General features: G+C 45.3%; 1 protein-coding gene across 4 annotated transcripts in view; it reads left to right on the top strand.

The window, feature by feature from the left end:
• HK2 (hexokinase 2) overlaps window positions 1-22,831 on the top strand; it is a 64,567-nt gene that overhangs the window by 8,582 nt on the left and 33,154 nt on the right. For all 4 annotated transcript variants that reach the window (XM_059659330.1, XM_059659329.1, XM_059659328.1 and 1 more), the window contains exon 2: window positions 12,301-12,463. In XM_059659330.1, coding sequence (XP_059515313.1) covers window positions 12,301-12,463 — 163 coding nt within the window. The remainder of the gene's footprint in view (window positions 1-12,300; window positions 12,464-22,831) is intronic.

Genomic DNA, 22,831 nt, shown 5'->3' with positions numbered 1-22,831 from the left:
TTGTATGTAACCGTAACAAATACGTCTTGGACACCAGCTATATCTCGGTACTGAGATAGCTGCTGGCATCACAGATATGAAGTTGGGAACAGGGAGTCAGTGTCTTTAGTCCTTTGGGACCCGTGAGGGTGAGAGACACAAGGTGTCAGAAGTGCCTTGGCGTCATGGCTGGGGAATTTGGGGAGGCATTTGGGGAGAGGCCCTGAAGGACAAATGGGAGTTTGTTAGTCCAGAGGAGGAGAACATTCTAGGCATGGGGTTAGCACATACACTTTTCTAACCTTTGCAAGACAAACACTCCTCAGAATTGTACTGATGTGTGCGACAGACTCGAATCGCAGAGGGAAAGCAGGGGTGGGTGGGTGGGTAGGACGAGATCTACCAAAGAACTTATATGCATATATGCATAACCCATGGACACAGACAATAGGGTGGTGAGGGCCTGGGGTGGGGGGCGGGGTGGGCTATAGGGTCAACAGAGAACAAAGGGGACATATGTAATACTTTCAACAATGAAGATTTAAAACTGTTTTTAAATAAAAAAGATTTAAGTTATTATAAATCTGCATTTTATTACAGTGGAAGAAACTGCCTAATCTCTGCCCTTACCTTCAGTCTGTAATTATTTGTTGACATATTTGCCTCCCACCAATAGACTGAGCTCCTTGCAGGCAAAGCCTGGGGTTTCCTTGATGCTGGTGTCCTCAGTGCCTGTCCCTGGCACATTCAATTTAGTTCTCATTCAATATGCGTGGGTAAATGAACTGTGCCACTGTCATGCACAACTGGGACATATTATTCCTTTGTACTGCGGCCCCACACTCGGAACAAAATGTTTGAGGGCAGGAGGGTCCCGTGACGGGTGTCCCAAATGCCCATCTCTGGACCCCTGACAGGTGCTGCTGCCCGAGGTCTGTCTGGCTGTAACTTGAGGCAGCTCAGAGCAAGAACTGGAAGAACAGGAAACTCTGTGACTCACAATCGCGCCACAGGATCCTGGAGGAGTGCCTGTCAGCTCCACACTTACCCTGCCACCCAGGGTTGTTAGTACACGGCGCTCAGAGCTGGAGTCTCCCCAAGGTGGCAGGGCGGGCCCTAGTCCCCAGTCAGGGTCCGCCTTGTCCCATCAAAGAGTGTTGTGGCTTATCTATTACTTTTGGTTAGCTGTGTTTCAGAGGACAGGAGCCTTAAAGAATCCAGGATCTGGCCCAGCCAGTGTGGCTCAGTGGTTGAGCATTGACCCATGAACCCAGAAGCACCCGGTTTGATTCCTTGTCAGGGCATGTGCCCTGATGTGGGCTTGATCCCCAGTGGGGGGTGTGCAGGAGGCAGCCGATCAATGTCTCTCTCTCATTGATATTCCTCTCTCTGTCTCCCTCTCCCTCCCTCTCTAACATCAATAAAAAACATTTAAAAAACCAATAGAATCCAGGACCTGCCATGTCTTTTCCTCCCCCACTCATCTTTTTGCTGCTCTTTGCACAGCCTTTGTCTTCTCAGGAGTCTGAAGGCATTATTATAGTTTTCTTTCTTTTCTTCTCCCTTCGTCCTTCCTTTCCTCCTCCCCTTGCCCTCCCTCCCTCTCCCCTTTCCTCCCTCCCTCCCTCCCTCCCTCCCTCCCTTCTTTCTTTCCTTCTATCCTCCCTTCCTTCCTTCCTTCCTTCCTTCCTTCCTTCCTTCCTTCCTTCCTTCCTTCCTTCTTTCCTTCCGAAGGGAGATGGAGAGAGAGAGAGAGAGAGAGAGAGAGAGAGAGAGAGAAACATTGATCTGAGAGAGAAACAATGGATCAGTTGCCTCCTGCACGCAGCCTGACCAGGAATTGAACCCGCAACCTGGGCATGTGCCCTGACTGGGAATGGAACCAGTGAACTTTTGGTGCATGGTACTATACCCAACCAACTGAGCCACATTGGCCACGGTGACATTATTATTAATGAGGTCACTGACAGCAGTTACCTGGCTTTCCTAGGATGCTTACACCTGTGCCCCAGGTTAGGGCATTCACCTGGCTACCAGATGTGTGGGTCCTGCCTTGATTTCCTCATCTAATATTTGTAGTAAAACACTGGCAAAGGAATTACACAAAAAATATGAAATTCTTTCTTTAAATTTTTTAAATTGACTTTTAGAGAGAGAGGAAGGAGAGGGAGAGATCAAAACATCAATGTGAGAGTGAGACATCGATCAGCTGTGCATGGGATGACGCCCAACCAACTGAGCTACACTAACCAGGGCTGAAATTCTTTCAAAACTAAGTTGCAAATAGGTGTGAGCACATAGTCATTGGAAGGCCATGTGTGACTGCATTTAGATTATGGCTCTCCCCTCTGGTTTGACCTCTCTTGACCTCTGAACTCCTTTGGCTCTCTGACCATGCACAGTGGGTAGACTAGGGCTTAGTCAATGCCTTGCCCTTGTTTCTTCCTACATTTTTATTAATTTATTTATTTTAAAATATATTTTTATTGATATCAGAGAAGAAGGAGAGGGGGAGAGAGAGATAGAAACATCAATGATGAGAGAAAATCCTTGATTGGCTGCCTCCTGCATGGCCACAACCCAGGCATGTGACCCTACCAGGAATGGAACCATGACCTCCTGGTTCATAGGTTGATGCTCAACCACTGAGCCATGCTGGCTGGGTTCTTCCTACATTTTTAAATTGGAGATTATATACACAGGAAACAATACCACCCAGATCCAGAACATCTCAGCACCAGCACCAGCACTAACCACTACTTAATCACTATGCTGACTTGTACCAGCATAGGTCTATTTCTGTCCTTAATATAAATGGACTTAAATACAGCGTCTCTCCTATGTATGTTATTATATGTGGTGGTAGGTGATGCATTCTTTACGCTGTGTAGTATCCCTGCCCTGCACCTCCAATCCTGTTTTGACTTGTTGAATTAAAACAAAAGAGGCTAGTCAAGAGGGTATGGTGCTTCCTAAAATTCTTCCGGAGAGGCTAGCTTGGAGTCATATATATTTCTTGACTATTTATATTACCTTACTGTATCTTTAGGACAAGAACATGAGTACTAGGAAAGCTTAAATTCAATCAGTTGGTTTGCTTGAGGTCTAGAAGAAGCTAAAAGGTAGGAATTAGCTAGTGTTCATCAGCACTTCCTAGAGAGAAGGCTCTAGTTACTAAATCAGAGATACCCAAAGACTGGAGAAAGGAAGTCCAGTGGTGCCTCTGTGTCCTTGGCCCTCATGCTTATATATTTGTGGAATTGCTTTCTTACCCGGTTTGGTCACTTGAGTTCATTCTTCTACCAGGAGGGTGTGTCCTGTAGAAATGAGCATTTGTTCAATCATGTATTTCTGTCTGCTTACTAAAAGGATTAGGTGATATGGTTCAGCTTCCAATAAAAAAAAATTCCCTGGCATAAAAGAAAAATTCCTAGAACAAGAGTCATAGAAAAGGCAGGAGTGATTGCCAAAAAAACTTAAGACTGAGGGTGGTTCATTGGAGTTGAGTACAGAGCTCTGAGCTTCTTGACAGTCACGGCAAAAAGGACAGCTCTCGCCTGGTTGGTGTGGCTCAGTGGTTGTGTGTTGGTCGACCTATGAACCAGGAGGTTACGGTTGGATTCCAGGTCAGGGCACATGGTTGGGTTGCAGGCTCAATCCCCAGAAGAGGGTTTGCGGGAAGCAGCTGATCAATGATTCTTCTCATTGTTGATGTGTCTCTCTCTCCCTCTCCCTTCCTATCTGAAATCAGTCTATATATATATATATATATGTATATATGTATATATATATATATATATATATATATATATATATACACACACACACATACTAGAAGCCCAGTGCATGAATTCATGCATGGGTGGGGTCTGGCCAGCCTGGCTCCAGTAGGGGCAGATTGGGGCCAGGCCTGTTGGGAGGAGGAGACAGCGGGAGGTTGGCCAGCCGCTGGCCAGCACACCAGGATCGCCTGCTCAGGGCCAGGCTGGCTGCGGGGAGGGGCTGCAGGAGGTTGGCAGGCTGGCTCCACCCTCCACCCCCTTCATCAGGCCAGTAGTGGGCATCGCTGGCTTTTTATATATATATAGATATTTTTAAAAAGGACAGTTCTTGAGTCGGTCATTTTGACTTCATTAGTCTGTAGCAGGAGGCACAGCAAGTCTGGGCAGCCAGACTTTCTCCTGACATTAACCCTACAGAGAATTGACTGGCCAGTGAACAACAGTGCAACTTTACTCAGTGGGGTGATCTTTATGATCCTTCCTTCCCATGATCCCTTGATTAAGTGATAGAATTAAATCATACTAATTATTAAGACATTGCATTTAGGAGGTAATGTTATATAGTGATGGTGAGTAGCTTTCTGGTCCTAGAATTCATAATCTCCTTCCAGGATCTTGGGCTCGCCCACACCTCTGAACCTTTTCATATGATCTCCCTACTGTCTCCAGGTCAACACATATCTACTGACTTATATATGTGTATGTTCTTAACCCAGAAGCAAGTTCCCTTGAATGCTGGTCTCACAGACCACTTATTCATACCTGTGACACTTCCCATGGGGGCCTGACATTGTGCTTGCCCTTGTTATCTACTGAAACCCATCCCTCCATTTCAGAGACATTTATTGGGTCTATAATATGAGCTGAGTTCTGTGCTGGCTTGTAAAGTTCTAGGGAATAGGAACCTTGATTTCTTTAAAAATTTATTTTATGTGTGTGCGTTGTTATTGTTGTACTATCTATCTCCAGAATTGATTTTTTTTAAAATTATGTTCATGTACACCATGGTGCTTTGCATAAACTGGTTTTCAATAAAGGCTATAAAATGGGGAAAGTCACCAGTGGTCAGTGACTCAGGGGTTAGATGTTGAAATTTAAGGTTTCTTCTTCACTTCCCTTGGGAATCGCCTAAGGTATTCAAGGTGGGATTTACAGTACTTTATATAACAAACTGTCAGAGTTGGAATAGTGCTCTTTTCTACATATAAATAGTTTGATCAGGACCATTTTCTCACTGGGACTCAGGAACCAGGCAGTAGCCACCAGCCATTAATAGGAATCAGCCTGCAGGATGACAGGGGCCCTTCTGGACTTGTAGTAGGATTGCCATTTATTGTTTTTAACAGTAGAGTAAGGTGTCTGGGGGTCCAGATTCTAATCTCAAGTGTGTGGCCTCGGGTCAAGCCTACTCCCTGGCCTCAGTTTCTTTGAGATCCCTTTCCAGATCTCACCCCCAGGCCATTCCTTGGGCTTCCGAATACCTGGCAGGGGCTGTGTCTGCACACTTTGAAGTGGAGCCTCCCCAGGGTGACCTTCTACTCCCTCCGTTCCTTGCGTCCTTGCTGGGACATGATTTCCTCTCCATTTCGTGCGTGTCTGGAGGAAAATGTGGGCCCTTGAGGAGATGGGCTTCCCGCTTGGGATGCCGTCCTATTTCACAAGGAGTTTAGGGTTAATTTGCCTTTAGAGCTCTTCCTGCCTCGATCCATAATTTTGTAGAGGAACTGTGTGTTATGGGAAGAAAGAAAATGACCCAAATTGCCCCAATAAGGAAGTTTTAATCTCCTCAGTATTGCTAAGTAGATGTCCTCTGAAACTTCTATCCCTTTCTCTTTAGTGCACGCCCTGTCCATGCAGGCAGGAGGCCTTCCCATACCTCAGCCAGGCTTTGTTTCTGGCCCATCTCTGTTTCCCCAGCCTGGAATGACCCCTCCTTTCCCCTCTTCTCCCCAGTAGAGATTTAAAGAGAAGTGACCCAGGGTAATAGGCCACACACCCACCACGGAAAGAGAAGGGGCATGTTGGAGAAACAGCCTCTTTTTGTTAATCCCGAATGCGACTAAATAGAGTTAAGAAATGTCTTTGATCCTCTAAGGGTGCCAAGGGGACTCTGGGAGAGAAAGGAGAAGGGGTGCAAATAAAAGAGGGTTTATAGAGCTTTACTACATTCCCTACCCCATTTATGCCGGTGACTCTGTTGTGTAGGGCTCTGCATCCCTACATATTGAGGAAATGAGCTCAGATGGAGAGTGACTCATCCAATATTACACACCTATACACCTGCTAGAGCCAGGATTTGAACACTGATTTTTCCGGTGCCACACTCTGCACTTTACCACCAGCAGCTACAAAATGAAGTTTGGCCTGAATGATTCTGCTTTGATAATTCCCAACAAGTACAAGGTTTGTCTTTCCATTCCCAGCACCCAGGATCAACCATTTCACGCTTAGCCTAATATCTTAACTATATGGACTTTCAAAGACCCCAGGCAGAAAAGTGGTAAAAACGACCTTGAGCAATGTTGGCCAGAACACAGCCCACCATTATCACATTATTGGCTTGGTGTGTATCAACGCAAAGAGAGGGGAAGATGTTCAATCACCCAGCCCTAAAAGCATCAATTTGGTTAGTTTGAAACAGATCTTTGGAATTCTTAGTTTCTTAAAAAACTCCTCGTGTCATTCTGATAGGCAGCCAAGTTGGGAACTCTTGTCCCAAGTGGCAGCATGAAGACTAAAACAGAAGTTACCAGAAAATAGATTTATCTTAGATTGAGGAAAAGCTTCCTAACAAATAGAGCTGACCAATAATAGAAACTCACTAACTTAGAGAAGTAGTGAGCCTGTTAGCTTGGAAGCATTCGAACTCAGGCCTGATGACTTATTGGGGTCAGAGAGACAAACCAGACAGACTTGAATGCTGTCTGCATTCAGTGGAATTAAACTTGTTCCCCCCAGGGCCTTTCCTTTCTAAGAGTGAGCATTTTCTAGCCGGAGTCCTACTGTCCCGGGCACATTTGTTATCTCCTAAATGACTTTCTCCCATGACTTTGGGCTTGGTGCTCCCGCCCTCTGGCTGCATTGTGGGCGAGTGTTGGCAGGATTCTGCAAAGTGCATTCACTTCCTCCCCGTTCCGGGAAAACTTTCTTTGTATGGAGGCTGCTTTTAGTTTCTGACTTCTGCCTCCCTTGGCCACCCTTCACCCAGCACAGCCGTGCCCGCCATGGCTGGGTGGGCCCCAGTGGCGTGTTTAAGAAGCTGTGACATTAGGTAATTAATCATCCCTCCCTGAATAGCCTAATAAATTCAGGGAGGATACACCATCATGTTGTGCAAGAGGGGATGTTTGGGCCAAGGTGCTATAGTCGCATTTTTCACAGCCGTTTCATATCCTTTTTGAGTTTCCTGTGACAGAGAGGAAATTAAGGCCCTGAGGTCATCCAAGAAACCACAGGGCAGAGAGCGTCCATAGTAAGAGGACCCAGAGGACAGGTGAGGGTGCTGGTCCAGCGGCCTGGCTTTGGAGCCAGATGTACCTCACTTCTAGCTCTGCCCCCCACCATGAAGTGACCTGTTACAAAAGCACAAAGAATGTCTCGTCAGTGTGGCTCAGTGACCTATGAACCAAGAAATCACGGCTCAATTACTGATCAGGGCACATGCCCGGGTTGTGGGCTCAATCCCCAGTAGGGGGGATGCAGGAGGTAGCTGATTGATATTTCTATCTCTCTCTCCCTTCCTCTCTGAAATTAATTTTAAAAAAAAGTATCACACACACACACACACACACACACACACACACACACACACACAAAAGGACAATGGAGGTCAAATCAGTAAAGCCATAGGTTGGTGTCTTGCAGGTAAGAAAGGCTTGATAAACTTTAGCTGATAACAAACTATCATCATTTTCATCTGTCATTGAACACTGAAAGATGATTATAATCTATTGAGTAAGGGAGATCATGATTGAGGAAAGGTTTACTGTTTAACTTGTTAGAGTTTTTGATGGTTAACGATGAGGAGTATCGGCTGGATTTCCAACAAACCTTGTCACAGCTTACACATCAAAGTTAAACTAAGAATGGCCACTGTAGAATTGTGGCCACTCCATCTTTGCTTTCTTGTGAACGTGACCTCACACTCCAAAATGTGATGGTATAACCTCTTAGAAGGCGGTATAGCAAGCATCTCAAACTCTCGGCCCACAACTAATATTTTTGCTGCCCAGGCAATATAATAATATGTAAAAAACGTGTTTTTTTAAAAATATATATATTTTTATTGATTTCAGAGAGGAAGGTAGAGGGAGAGAGAGATAGAAACATCAATGATGAGAGATAATCATGGATCAGCTGCCTCCTGCACACCCCCTACTGGGGATCGAGCCCGAAACCCAGGCATATGCCCTTGACTGGAGTCAAACCCTAGACCCTTCAGTCCGCAGGCTGACGCTCTATCCACTGAGCCAAGCCGGCTAGGGCTGTAAGAAAGGTTTTAATAAAAATTTCGTAACTTAATTTTTACAATATCCTGGTATACATAATGGTATACATAATTATTAATAGCGAACTACAACATTCGCTAATGACTGATTACTATAATCGTGTTGCATTCATTTCCCTTACGCACCTTATGCGCAGGTGCACCATTTCTCTCCACTAATACTAGCAGTGGATATTTTAGCAGCCGATTGCCACGTCACTAGTCTTGTACTGACTTGTTTGGTGTGCACAACAGGAAATATTTCGCTTTCGGAGAACAAGAAAAATAGGTTTATTTGCATTACGCTTTTTAATTTGTGCAATTATTCAGTGTCTGGTAAGTTAATGTTCAAGAAAAAATATTAATTTTTATTAGCATGTTCTATAATTTTATGTTAACGACTACGCATTTATTTCAGCCCTTTGTATTCAGCATGTCTCTATCGAAATAAACCTATGTTTCTATGAAAATTGAAGCTTTTGTTTTTTTGCGGCCCACATAAACTTAAACTTCGATTATTTGGCCCGTGTTAGCCTTTGAGTTTGACATGTTTGTGGTACAGGCCCTGCTCTCCCATGCAGGAACTCTCCTGCTTCCTTCTGACTTACCAGGCCAGCCCTATGGGCTGTGCCCGCGCCTGCTTGCCCTTCGTGTCTGCATCCAGGGGTTGGTGGCAAGAGAAGAAAGATGACCTTTTGTTTTATTTTATTTTATTATTTTTAAAAATATATATTTTGATTTCAGAGAGGAAGGGAGAGAGAGAGAGAGAAACATCAATGATGAGAGGGAATAATTGACCGGCTGCCTCCTGCATGCCCCCTACTGGTGATTGAGCCCACAACTCTGGGCATATGCCCTGACCAGGAATCAAACCATGACCTCCTGGTTCATAGGTCAATACTCAACCACGGAGCCACACCAGTGGGGCAGAAGATGCCCTTTTAATGGGTGTGGTCAGCCTAAATGTCCCACAGTGCCATTTGGCCTGTATAAACCTGCTGTTGTCCAACAGAAGAGGGGCATTCATCTAGGGGAGTAGACAAGAACACAGATGAGCCGGGTGCCCAGTCGAATCTTGGCTTGGCTGTTTGTATTTATGTGACTTTGGGCACAGTTCCTTTCCCTCTTGGTAGAAGGTGGTTATAACACTACTTATCTCACAGAGCTGCTGTGAGAACTAAATGACTTAATGGGTGTGAAACCTTGAGAATAGTGCCACGTAGGGTTTGCTGTTATGACTATGGCCCATGAGGGCATCCTGGGCTATTCCTGGATGTGGCCTGGTGTTGACCTCTGTCTGGTGGTCCCAGACTTTATACATTCACACCAAGATGCGTAAGCCATGAGGCAGTGTTGCTGGACCAAGCCAGGTGTCATTGGATCTGGAACAGGCAGCCTCTGCAGTGATTAAAGTTGTCCTGGGCCCGGGGTCACCAGAACTGTGTCTCCCACGCACTAGCAGAGAGGGGACTTGTCTGAAGCTATACCTTTGACTTCCTGGTAAGCCTCAAACAACATTGTGGGGGAGGCCAGGCCGCCTCAGGAGCACTCTGGGACCCCACATCAGTGACCCAGCTCGGGCTGAGGCTGGTGCCACACAGCCTGGGAGGCTGAGGCAGACAGTGGGCTCAAGGCAAGTAAGGTGCCAGGAGCCTAAAATCAGAAAGCAGAATGGACAATGGATTCTTCCTGATTTAGATTGGTGGACTTACTCTGGGGCAGCTCTTTAATAAATGCTGGCAACAGGGAGTTCTGGGAAATCCTCATTTCTGCAAATTGGAAATGCAGCATGACAAGCCGGACCTCTCTGCTGGCTGTGGAGGGAGAGAGTGGCTAGGGCCTTTACCACTTCTCTGCTCCTACTCACCCTTTCCCACCCCAGGGGAGGATGGTGGCTGCCGATTTTGCTGTATTATAACCACATGGCCGTCGTGAGGAGGGGTAGGCCGATTCATCAGACGCCTTCACCTTGCTTACAGCTGCTCTTAGCATTTTACTCCAGACTCTGATCTCCACCTTGTGGGATTTCATGAGAATGGTGAATGATGAGTACTGATCAGGATATTGGAAATGATCTCAGGAGGCCACTCTTATTATTCTACAGGGGCAGAAACATTATTCTACAGGCCAAAGAGGACATGCACAAACCCATAGGGAATTAGGATACGTCCAGGAAGAGAGCAAATGTGAGTTAGGAGACACAAGGGATTGTCCTTTTCTTAAAGGATTGAACACCCCTGGCTGTTTCTCTGGAAATCCTAGGCTGTGTTTGTTTAAAAGAAAATCCAAGAAGACCTGACTCAAAAGGCTGGAAACTATAATAGGCTATAATATTAATTAGGACTTTAGGAAAGCTAATAAAAATGTATGCTTCTTTGTCAGACTTGGGTAAGGGTGAGGGCAAGTGGGCACTGACCTGTGTTATCATCCGGAATAGCAGTGGTGGTCATCATCAGCCAAGCTTGGCCTTTGGGAATCCTGGAGTTTCAGAGCTGGGAGGAGCAGGGTTCCGTCTGGTCCCTCAGTTTGCTGACAGGACTGGGAGGACCACCATCTTCACACCTTGAGGGCACAGCTGGGGCCTGGTCCAACGTTCCTGATTCTCTAGCCCCGCCCTCCATGGCCAGCAGCCTCCCCTGTCCTGTACACTGTTGCTGAGAACAGGGATATTGTGGAAACCTGTGTGCCTTCTTGGATGGATTTCTATCCAATCTTTTCCTAGTAGGAGAAAACGGAATATTTATGGCCAAAGCAGATGGGTGCTTCCAAGAAGGAAACTGTGTGAGAAGGACTCCTGATGCTTCTCCTGGTTTTAAATCTGGGAAAAGTTCATGTAAATTTATGTTGGAAACAAGATCAATGAAATAAATATGGAAAGTTGCCTCTGGGGGGAAGAGAGGTTGCATAACTACCTATGTAGAGTCTCCACTGTGTATCAGGCATTGTGCTAGGCTCCAGGGATGCAGGGAGCAGAGAGACGTGGCTCTTCTTGCCCTTGGTGCTTATATTTGGACACTATTAAATATATATTTCCAAATTGCGGATGGTTTTGTGAAGAGAAAGGTCTGAGTTCTTAGAATAATGGGAGACCTGAGTATTTTATTGGGAGAAGGCCTCCATGGAGAGAGGTTTCAAGGACTGGTAAGAAGCGTGAGGTAAGGAGCGTAGGGCCCTTGTGAACAGGCTCCAGGGCAGGAAATATGAATTGGGTGAGTTGGGGACTGAACCGAGGATAAAGACATGCAATGAGATTAGAAAGTGGGGGGAGGCCAGACCCTATGCAGTGGTTCTCAATCTTCTGGCCCTTTAAATATAAATATAGTTCCTCATGTTGTGACCCAACCATGAAATTATTTTCGTTGCTACTTCATAGCTGTAATGTTGCTACTGTTATGAATCGTAATGTAAATATCTGATATGCAGGGTGGTCTTAGGCGACCCCTGTGAAAAGGTTGTTCGACCGCCAAAGGGGTCGCGACCCACAGGTTGAGAACCTCTGCTATAGGGCCTAGGAAGGGTTTCCAAGGAGTTTGGTTCTAATGGAAAGCCATTAAAAGATTTTAAGCAGGGGAACAATAGCCAAGTCTGCTGGGGGTAGAAAGTGGATGGATGAGATAAAAGTAGAATTGGGGATTGTGTAAGTCCAGGCAAGAGGTGACGGCTGCTTGGCCTACATTGATAGGATTGGCATGACTGGCCTTGTGAGGTGTTTGTGGGGAAACAAGAGATGAGGGTCAGTAAAGAACTCCGGTTCAAGGGCTGTCTTAGACATTAACACTCTATCTTTCTGAAAAGAATTCTGCTTTTCCTTAATAGGCCTTTCCTCCAGAAATAAAATTAAACCTATTTTTCTAATTTCAATTTTTAGTTCAGTTTCTTTTAAAATATGAAGTCCTAAAAAATAGATTCTGGTTAAATGGTCTTACATAAATAACCTCCTGTTTATGACAGATTTTATTCTTTTGAAGGGCTGAGTGATGTTCTATGACATAGATGCATACCGTACTTTTATTTAACTTATAGGTGTCTATCCTTGTTTTCCCCTTTCTGCAGGTTGACCAGTATCTCTATCACATGCGTCTTTCTGATGAGACCCTTCTGGAGATCTCTAAGCGGTTTCGCAAGGAGATGGAGAAAGGGCTTGGAGCTACCACCCACCCCACTGCTTCAGTGAAAATGCTGCCCACCTTCGTGAGGTCTACTCCAGACGGGACAGGTACTGCCCTGTGGGGCTGCGTGGCGGAGGGCATGGCTCTGGCTGCTCCACTGCTGGTGGGATATTTGGATGGCTTTGCTCAGGGACCTGAAGAACTGTATATCAGTGAAGGTTCTTTGGTTTGAGGCCTCAGAGATCAACACTGGCTAATTTAAGCATACAGGGAATTTTTTATTTTTTTAAATATATTTTATTGAATTTTTACAGAGAGGAAGGGAGAGGGATAGAGAGTTAGAAACATTGATGAGAGAGAAACATCGATCAGCTGCCTCCTGCACACTCCCCACTGAGTATGTGCCCGCTGCCAAGGCACATGCCCCCGACCGGAATCGACCCTGGGACCCCTGAGTCCACAGGCCGACGCTTTATCCACTGAGCCAAACCGGTCAGGGCAAGCATCCAGGGAATTTTAACGAAGTCTGTGGGACGGGTTAGTCAGGAAGACTGGGAAAGCAGGCAGCCTTGGCAGTTAAGGCAGAAGTATATCCTTGTCAGCCCATCCGGGGCCTCTCTGTCAGGCATTTGTTTCTCATTCGTGTGCTGAGAAAGGCTGCTTGGCTCAGTTTGTGATTTTATGCTCCTGCTGAGATTCTACTCAACGATGGTCACGAACAACAAACGTGCCTAAGATGGTCATGGCCATGGGCCACGCTATCTCTGGTCCACCTGACTGGCACATTCCAAAGTCTTGCTGGAGAAACAGCATGGTACAGATTGTCCTAGATTGTTCTTGAACTCCATGAAAATAGAGTATTACAAGTCTGAATAAACCTAGGAGAATGTGAAGAGCCACAGTGCATATCAAGGTATTAAAGGCTCTGAACTTGTGCAATAAGAATCTGTCAACAAAGAAATAAAGAATCGGCTTTGTTTAAGCCCCTTATTTGGACACAGAATTCCTGTTTCATGGTGCAGCACCCAGCAGGTCGAATCAAACTGGACAAAAGGGCCATGGTGGATTGAAATTGCAATGTGGGCTGGGGCTGGATCACAGAAAGCCTTGCATGCCTGCCTAAGACATTGAGTCTTTCCTCAGTCTGCACTGGGGAGTAGCTGAAAGGTTCTGAGGGATGGGAGAACTGTCCTGGTGTAGTAGGTAGCACCAGCAGTACATGCAGAGTGTGGGAGGGGTGAAGCAGCCGGTAGAGCACAGGACAGTGGCGCAGGTGGGACATGGCGGGCAGGGCTGAGAGAGGGTTGAAAGTGATGCCAGGATGTTGGGCCCCACTGTCTGGGGATGGATGGCAGCATCCTCAGAGAAGAGAACAGATTGTTTCAGTTAACCTCCATTTTAGAAATGAGGTATCTGTGGGGCCATGAAGGGTGAAGGGCGTGGGACAGCTACCCACTTCTAGAGGGTGGGAGAAAGAGCCCAAGGAGCAGCTGCCAGGGCAGTGGGAGAACCAGGAAGTCTGAATACTTGAGGGAGAAGAGAGCCAAGAAGCCGGTCACTAGTGAGGCATTTGCAGAGAAGGCCTGAGGATGGAGGTGGGGAAGGGCGTGGGACAGGCCACGTGCCTTCGGTATTTCCATCACACCCGTGTCCTTGAGGCTTATGTGCCTGAGAACCTCTAAAGGACCTAGTCTGTCTAACGAGACTTTGAACCTTTCTGTGATTACTAAAATAAGTATGTGTTTGCTAAGGCCTTGGGCCCAGCCTGGACCTGAGGGTGTGACCTTGTTCAGGACTGTTCTGTGTGTGTCTGAGCCCTTCAAAGAGCTCCTTGAGTGAGGGCCTCCCCTAGTTCTGGAGTATCCCTCATATGCCCTCGATATTGGCACGTTTTGGGTACCTGCCGCTCCCTCTGACTGGCGGCCACACCTGTTTCTATTGTTTCTGTTTGACATTCTGATAAATTCACCTTCTTAGGACCAGAAACCTTGTCTTTATTTCAGGCATTAGCACTAAACCAGTACCCAGAATATTTACTAAATCTATAGTATGGGTAAGCGCTTTTCTGAACTCCTACGTGCATTAACTCATTTACTTTTCATTAGACCCTACCAGGAAGTAGGTACCAGTTTTATCTATAATTTTTTCAGGTGAGGAATTTGAAGCTTTGATGATCAAATAACTCGCCTAAGGCCACAGAGCTAATGAGGGGCTGAGTCAGGGTTCAAACTCATCTATGGCACAGGTCAGGCATCAAGACTGCACGGATCCATCCTGTATGTGAGCACAAGCAGAGAGCACAGCACATGCTCAGCTGAGATTTTTTTAAAATGTATTTTTATTGATTTCAGAGAGGAAGGGAGAGGAAGAGAGAGATAGGAACATCAATGATGAGAGAGAATCACCAATTGGCTTCCCCCTGCATGCCCCACACTGGGAATTGAGCCCGAAACCTGGGTTGAACCATGACCTCCTGGTTCATAGATCGATGCTCAACCACTGAGCCACCCCGGCGGGCCCAGCTGTGGTTTTTTGAAATCAGGTTGGGTTTGGATGCCTGGCCTGTAGTACAGGCAGCTGAATATGTTTGCTGGAGAGCACTAGGTATGGGACAGGCTCTTTTTCTTCTCACTGCTTTCCTGAGATTGTAGGCACAGAGACGTCCCTCTGTCTCCTGAAGTTTGCACTGATTGGTCATTAGTCTCCTTCATTGACCTCAGGCAGAGTCCTGGGAGCCCATCTGCATTTGGCCTCTGTGAATGTGAGTTGTCTGGACTAAGGACGGGACCCAGAGGCTGACTCCTGCAGCCTTCTGGGGCTGAAGGGTCAGGGGCAGGACTTGGCTGCCTCACCTCCTTTCCATGCAGGAACAGTAGGACCTGACATGACTTTTATGAAACCCAGAGTGCCTATTTATTTATTTATTCATTTATTTATTCATTCATTTATTTAAATCTTTATTGTGTTTTTTTTAAATAATTCTTTATTGTTGAAAGTATTACATACGTCTCCCTTTTTTCTCCCATTGACCCCCTCCAGCCTGCCCCCACCCCAGGCCTTCACTACCCTTTTGTCTGTGGAGGGTGCCTCTTTATAATCACAAATGGAGATGATGGTGTATTGGAATACTGTGTATAGATGTTTGATTCTCTAAGCAAAGCAAGTGCCCTTTTAAAGAACTGGAGACCAGATGGTAGGAAAGCCAGCCCACAGCCCCTTGGTTTTTCACTTGATGAAGGGTCCATGGCCAAGCTTCTCACCCCAGCTCTCTGGGACTCAGCCTTTTCTCCTTTGTAAAGTGAGAGGTGGACCCAGCAGACACAATCTCTTCTGCACATGTACTAGAATTAGTGTGTTTGTGTATTTATGCACAAAGTTGCTTGAAAGAGTGTAAATAGGGAAACTCCCGAATGCCCACCAGTTGAGTACTGGCCAATTAATGCAGAAAACAGCCCTCTGCAACCCATCCTAAAGCACGAGATAGATTTACTGTCTCTCTATCTGTAAAGTCATGTATGTATGTGCATGTGCACAGGTGTATGAAGTTTCAAGCACATGTCCTGAAATATCGATACTGGTTATCCTGGGATGTGAGGTTAGCAATAACTAATTAAGTTGAAAATGTGTGTACATGACAACTCAGCAATTCCACTTTCAACTATACCTTGAGCAAACTCCCATATGAACCCAAGGAGACACGTCCAAAAATGCTCATAGCAATGATGCTTATAATGACAGCATTTTGGGAAAGTTTACAGAATATCCATGTGTTGCAGTCTATCTAGCACCGTACATAAATGAGCATATATAAAATGGGTACATCTAAAAAACAATGAGTGACACATTGTAGAAGAACGTGAACCTCGTAGTAGTTGAATGTCAATGAAGAAGAAAAACAATCCCCCAGAGCAATGCTATCCATTGCTTATGGACATGCACACATAAGATTATTTAAACTGGGAAATGTCCACCAGATACATGATAGGGGCTGTCTCTGGAGAGCAATGGAACTGCGGAGGGCAGCATGAGACTATGTAATTGAAAGTGGTCCATATCAAGGTTGTCAGCCTTATGTTTTGTTAGTTGGGGCTGTGAGTTATGAAATGACAGCAAGGGCCAGAGACACTTCAATAGATAAAACCTATCAAACATGAAAATTCTGAAGAGCTCTCAAACAAAGACCAAACAAAGTAGAAGTGCCTCTAGAACCATAACTAGGGCCAGAGCGGGATTTTCCCTATATACTCCATTAACAAAACATCTTCATTCATCTGTTTTATAGATTGGGGTCCTGTATTTTTAAAAATGAAAATTCTTGCCTGGCCAGCAAGGCTCAGTGGTTGAGCATTGACCTATGAACCAGGAGGTCAGGGTTCGATTCCCGGCCAGGGCACATGCCCAGGTTGTGGGTTTGATCCCCGGTGTGGAGTGTGCAGGAGGCAGCCAATCAATGATACTCTCTCATCATTAATGTTTCTATCTCTCTCTCCCTTCCTCTCTGAAATAAATGAAAATATTTAAAAACAGAAAAGAAAATTCTCTTTTGTTTATGGTTGGCCCAGGAAAGTGCTGAGAGGAGCAGAGCGTGAGGAACTGTTGCCTTTCTACCCCCTGGATGTAGCCACACAGCCCAGGGGGTCTTGCTGGGGCATCTGTGTCCAGAGCCTGGGCCTCAGCCTGAGCTATGCTGCTGTGATCGGTGATTCTATCCCTCGAAGGCCAGAGGCCTTTGCTCACGTGGTGTCTACCCCACACCGGCTTACTCAGAACCTTTCTCAGCCCATTCCTTTCAAAGATTTCTTTTTAAGTCTGGGGAATGAAACCTCGGATCTAAATCTCTGATCTAGAGGGGCCTAATCTTTAAATCAGTGGCTCTCTAAATTTTCTGAACTACATACTCACAGCCAGAAACATGTAGGTATAAATATTGATACACATTTCTGGCACCAATGTTTATTCTTGAACGTGATGCAGCCAGATCTCTTGCCTTCTATTCTTTAAAAAGTTGCTGATTACGACCCACGACATTGTTTTCAGCTTGCAGTTGGAAGGCCACTGCCTTCCGTGCTCCTCACCAGCTTTGTCCTAGACGGGCATCTGTAAAATTGGCTGCTGCTTGGTTTCAGGACAGTGTGTGGTGAGGGGTGAAGATCAGAATTCTAGGTTTCAATGGGGTTGAATTCAAGCTGCATGCTGTAGAGCATTTCATTTATGCCCCGATTCTCCAATGTTCTTATTTATAAAAAGGAACCGCCAGAGGGTTGGCTAAACCAAGAATTAATGGAGAACCAGATACGTGACCTTCTATAAATAATCCTGTGTAGCCACAACTCCCCACAGCAAGAGGCACGCCCAGCACCAGTTTTATGGAGAGAGGATCAGTGAGCCTCCCAGGTCCTTTGGGAGGGAGCTGGTCAGAGGGTTCACCCCGTCACCAGAGGCCCTGCATTAGGAGTCTGGACCAGACCTTGGCTTTCTTTTATACAGGTCCTAGCTGTCTAATGGTAATCGAAGTCCTGGGAGAAATGTCAGGAAGGTTCAGGCTAATCATTTAAATGATGGAGACCTCCATTACACTGAAGAACAAGGAACCCCAAGCTATGGTTTGAGTTCTTGGTGGGAAGGAAGGGAATGTCAGAAGCCCTGAGCCCTGTGGGGGCTGATTCTAAAATACCCACGCTTCATAGATATGTGGACTGCTCGGTGCGAATAAACTTGGTTGGTGCAGATAAAAATGAAATATACAGCCCTCGTCAGTTTTGCTTAATGGTTAGAGCCCCAGACTGAAGGGTCGAGGGTTTGATTCCGGTCAAGGGCGTGTACCTTGGTTGCAGGCTCCATCCCCAGTCCGGGTGTGTACGGAGGCAACCAATCTATGTGTCTCTCTCACATCAGTGTTTCTCTCTGGGTGTTTCTCCCTCTCCCTTTATTCTCTCTAAAAAAAATCAGTGGGAAAATAAATATCCTCGGGTAAGGATTAACAACAACAAAACCCCCACAAAAAAAACCAAAAAAACCCCACAAATGAAATATACATAAACGGTCCAAGAATATGTTACTTAGATGACTGAATTTGGTGTCAGCCAGGCTATGCATATAAAAAATGCTTTCTATTCCCCCCCCCCATTCCCAAACATTTTCTTTTAATATATGTTTTATTGATCTTTTTACAGAGAGGAAGGGAGAGGGATAGAGAGTTAGAAACATTGATGAGAGAGAAACATCAATCAGTTGCCTCCGGCACACTCCCTACTGGGGATGTGCCCGAAACCAAGGTACATGCCCTTGACCGGAATTGAACTTGGGACCCTTGAGTCCGACGCTCTAACCACTGAGCAAAACCGGTTAGCGCCCCAAACAGTTTTTAAAAGTTGAAGAACTGTGTGCTGAACATCCATCCACAGGTCTACCTAGATTTTACATTGGCATTTACTAGGTTTGCTTATCACATTTCTCCATCCTTCCATGTACCAGTCCACTTTGTTTTCTTTGAGGCATTGTGAAGTAAATTGCAGTTCAAACCTAACACCTTAGCATGCACATAATTAACTAGAGTTCAGTATTTTCTCTTGGTGCAAAATTTAGTATCATCTGATGAATTGACATATACCCTCCTGTTTAATGCAGCCCCTATTAAGTAGAGGACATTACCAACAGCCCTGGAAGTCCCCTCATGCCCCTTCCCAGGCAACCTCTATGCTAGAAGCAAACACCATTTAAACTTGTTCATCTCTATTAGTTTTGCTTGTTCTAGAACAGCGGTTCGCAACCTGTGGGTCGCGACCCCTTTGGTGGTCGAACGACCCTTTCACAGGGGTCGCCTAAGACCATCCTGCATATCAGATATTTACATTACGATTCATAACATTAGCAACATTACAGTTATGAAGAAGTAGCAACGAAAATAATTGTATGGTTGGATCACACCATGAGGAACTGTATTTAAAGGGCCAGAAGGTTGAGAACCACTGTTCTAGAACATTCCATAACTACATTCCAAGCAGTATTTTGCCTTTATGCAAGGCTTCATGTACTCATTACAATGCAGGCTTTATCCATGTTGTGTGTATCAGTAGTTTGTTCCTTTTTGGGTGCAAATTCCATGGTATGATTGGAATCCTATATGACCTGAATATTGACTATTTTTGCCTAAAGCTTCTATAAACATTCTTGCATGAGAGTGTCCTCTTTGTGGATACATGTTTTCATTTTTGTGGGTAAACAATGAGGAGTGGAATTTCTGGGTCACAGAGTTCAAGCTATATTTAATTTACAAGAAACTTCCAGATCTTTTCCCAAAGTGGTCGAACCATTTTACAATCCCACCAATGATGTATGAGAGTTCCACTTGCCCCATATCACCAATATTTGTTGTCTGTAACCCCTCCCCCACCCCGCCCCGCCGCCCTTTCGCTTTTGGCAGTGCAGAGTTGAGTAAAGAAGGTGTTCATTTGTATTCGCCAGGAATCACACCATCCTAACCTCTGTAGGCAGTCCTAACCTAAGCTATGGCTATGTATGTGATTGTCGTGCCAGCCCCAACCATAGCTCTGTCAGGGGCTCACCACATACATCACAGGAGACTGACAGTTTCATCTTAAAGAGGAAATGCAAAAATAATTGGAACCATTTAATGAGCGCCCACCATGTCTGTGTTAGGCTGCTTACATAAATAATCTGTTTTACTCTCCATGCAAACTCTACAAGAGACACATTCCTAATTTAAGCATGAGGCAGCTATTGAGGGTTGGTGCCTGTGGCCAGTTAGTGGCAGAGTTGGGATTTAAGCTTTGGTAGTCCTGACTCCATGGCCATAGTCTATCTACATTGGTTCGTGTTGCTGAATAAGTTTCTAGAGCAAATCAGATGGTTATCTTTTTTAAAAGATCATAGATATAGGTTGGCTTTGTAGCATTATAATAAGAAGCTCAAGTACAACCCAACTGAAAATCTTTGAATAGTCCAACTGCATGTTCCCATTTAGAAATAAATTATTTTTTAGTGTCTCTATCACCCTTGTCTTGACATTTAGACATAACAAATATCTTATGGGGAGAGTGAGATGAGGTTTTGCTGTATTGATCATTTGACACTTCCCCACTTCCCTGAATCATGAATTATTTTCACAGGTGAGTATATCTCCACCCTCTAGCCAGACTTAACCACTTAGAGAGCAGGGAACGATGATGGTGATAATGACAATGATGATAATGAAAAGTTGTAGGCTTCCTAAATGCCAGGTACTGTGGTAAGCAATGCATTTGAGCTATTTTATTAATTCTCACAGTGACCCAATGTTAAGCATTTTGAACCCCATTTTCTAGAAAAAGACTAAATTTAAAGAGATTAGGCAACTTGCCCAAAGTCATGTAGTGAGCAAGTGCAAGAGTTGGGATTTGAACCCAGCTAGCTGTGTGCCAAGCCTGGGCCTGGACATACCACTAGTGGTGCATTTTTTAAAAATATATTTTATTGATTTTTCACAGAGAGGAAGGGAGAAGGATAGAGAGCTAGAAACATCCATGAGAAAGAAACATCGATCAGCTGCCTCCTGCACACCCTCCACTGGGGATGTGCCCGTAACCAAGGCACATGCCCTTGACCGGAATCGAACCTGGGACCCTTCAATCTGCAGGCCGATGCTCTATCCACTGAGCCAAACCAGTGAGGGCTAGTGGTGCATTTTATGCTTATCTACCACCTCCCTCATGTCCAATGCTAACACAATGCATTAATTTTTCTATTAGTAAGTCAGCCTCGCTGTTCAGTTCATTCAATAGAGACCCCTCTGAGGCTGGTCTTCTGTATGGCTGAGCTGCCGTGTGTCCTGCCTTTGAAGAGGGAAAATTGGCCTGGGGAAGTAAGCTTACACAGGTGAAATGATTACAGAATGATATGGGCCATATAATGCAAGCACATGATATGATAAAGAGAGACTAGGCTCGTGATCGAGTGCACGGAGGCTGGCAAACCCTGAAAGGAGACCTTATCTCGGTTGCTCAGCATCGTATCAACAGCCAGGCAGTGGAGATAGAGCAATTGCACACACGCAAGTTAATAAGTGGGTTTATATGGTGCCTACAATATAAACTGAGGATTGTGTTGATAAATGGCCTCCATATAGTAGTAGCTGGAGTTTATTAAACATTTACATGCACCAGGCATTGTGCCAAACACCTATGCCTTCTTTGCAATGAATCTTGACCAAAAACTTTGTATGTGTGTGTATGTTTCCCTGTGTCCTGGGTAGTGAAGTGGGGGAGGTGCTAGCTAGATGGGGGGTTATTACTATCCCCTTTTAGCAGATGATGAAATCTGAGTATCAGATTTCTAATAATTTACCCTAATTATATGGTTAGTACATGTTCAAACAGGATTTGAACCCAGGTCTGCCTACATGAAAATTTTAACACACCCAGCACCTACACAAGATTGAAACATGATCATGTTTTAGTCCTTCAAAGGGTGGAGCTAATGTAGTACCTCTCTGTGACCGGCACATATTTTGAGCTTAAGAAACATTTCCTGATGTAAAAGCACCAGGCAGGCGCATTCCAATGGTGTTCTGGATGCTTTCTTTTTGCGGGGGGGGGGGGGGGGGGGCGAGGGGAGCACTTACAATGTGTTTATGTACTCCAGGCCCCTTCCTTCCATCGGAGCAGCTCTATTTTTCTCTATCGCTGTGCATTTTGGCATTTGACATCCTGTTGCTTAAAATAGTTAGAAAACCAATGATGGAGAAGATCAGATTTCCCCATTTCTTGACTGTGGCGGACACCAGCATTAACTGACTGTGTGATTTGATGCCTTTAATAACATGGAGTTACTTTATTTCTGAACTATTGAATGGAGACCGGCCTTGTATTATAATGGAACCTTGGATTTTAAAAAGAGGCTGTCTATAAAAAGAGGCTGCCAGATGTGGCCATGGCTGTGGTGGTCCCAGGCACCTGGGAAACATAGGCCTTAGAACCTGTGTCTGGCAAAGTTTGTTTTGCTGGATTACCTACCCAGGACCTGGGATTTATCTTTTTTATTCATGTTTTTTTTTCTGTTGTTTTTTGTTGTTGTTGTTAGTCCTCATCTGAGGATACTGATTTTTAGAGAGAGAGAGATTGGTTGCTTCCCCCAGGCACCCCGACCAGGGCCAGGGATCAAGCCTGCAACCCAGGTATGTGCCCTTAACTGGGAATCAAACCTGCTTCTACCCTTTGGTGCCCAGGCTGACATTCTAACCACTGAGCCTTGCTGGGGCTGGAGAGCTATTTTTTCAGTTCTCTTCATTGGAGTCCTTGCCGTATATTCTTAGAGCAGTCCACTGAGGTGTTCTAGCAGGCACTGGGAAGCGAAAGGACAAACAAGGCCTTCCTCAACCTAGAGGAAGATCAGAATGTTCAGCACAGTCACCTGGGGCCCCCGAACATTCCTGCTTTTGCAGGGTAGGCAGCACGAGGTCCCTTTTGGGGGCATTGAAT

This window comes from Myotis daubentonii, chromosome 12, assembly GCF_963259705.1.
Source record: "Myotis daubentonii chromosome 12, mMyoDau2.1, whole genome shotgun sequence".
NCBI lineage: Eukaryota > Metazoa > Chordata > Mammalia > Chiroptera > Vespertilionidae > Myotis > Myotis daubentonii.
The sequence above is the reverse complement of the archived record's forward strand: the minus strand, read 5'-3'. Positions and strand labels throughout refer to the sequence as shown.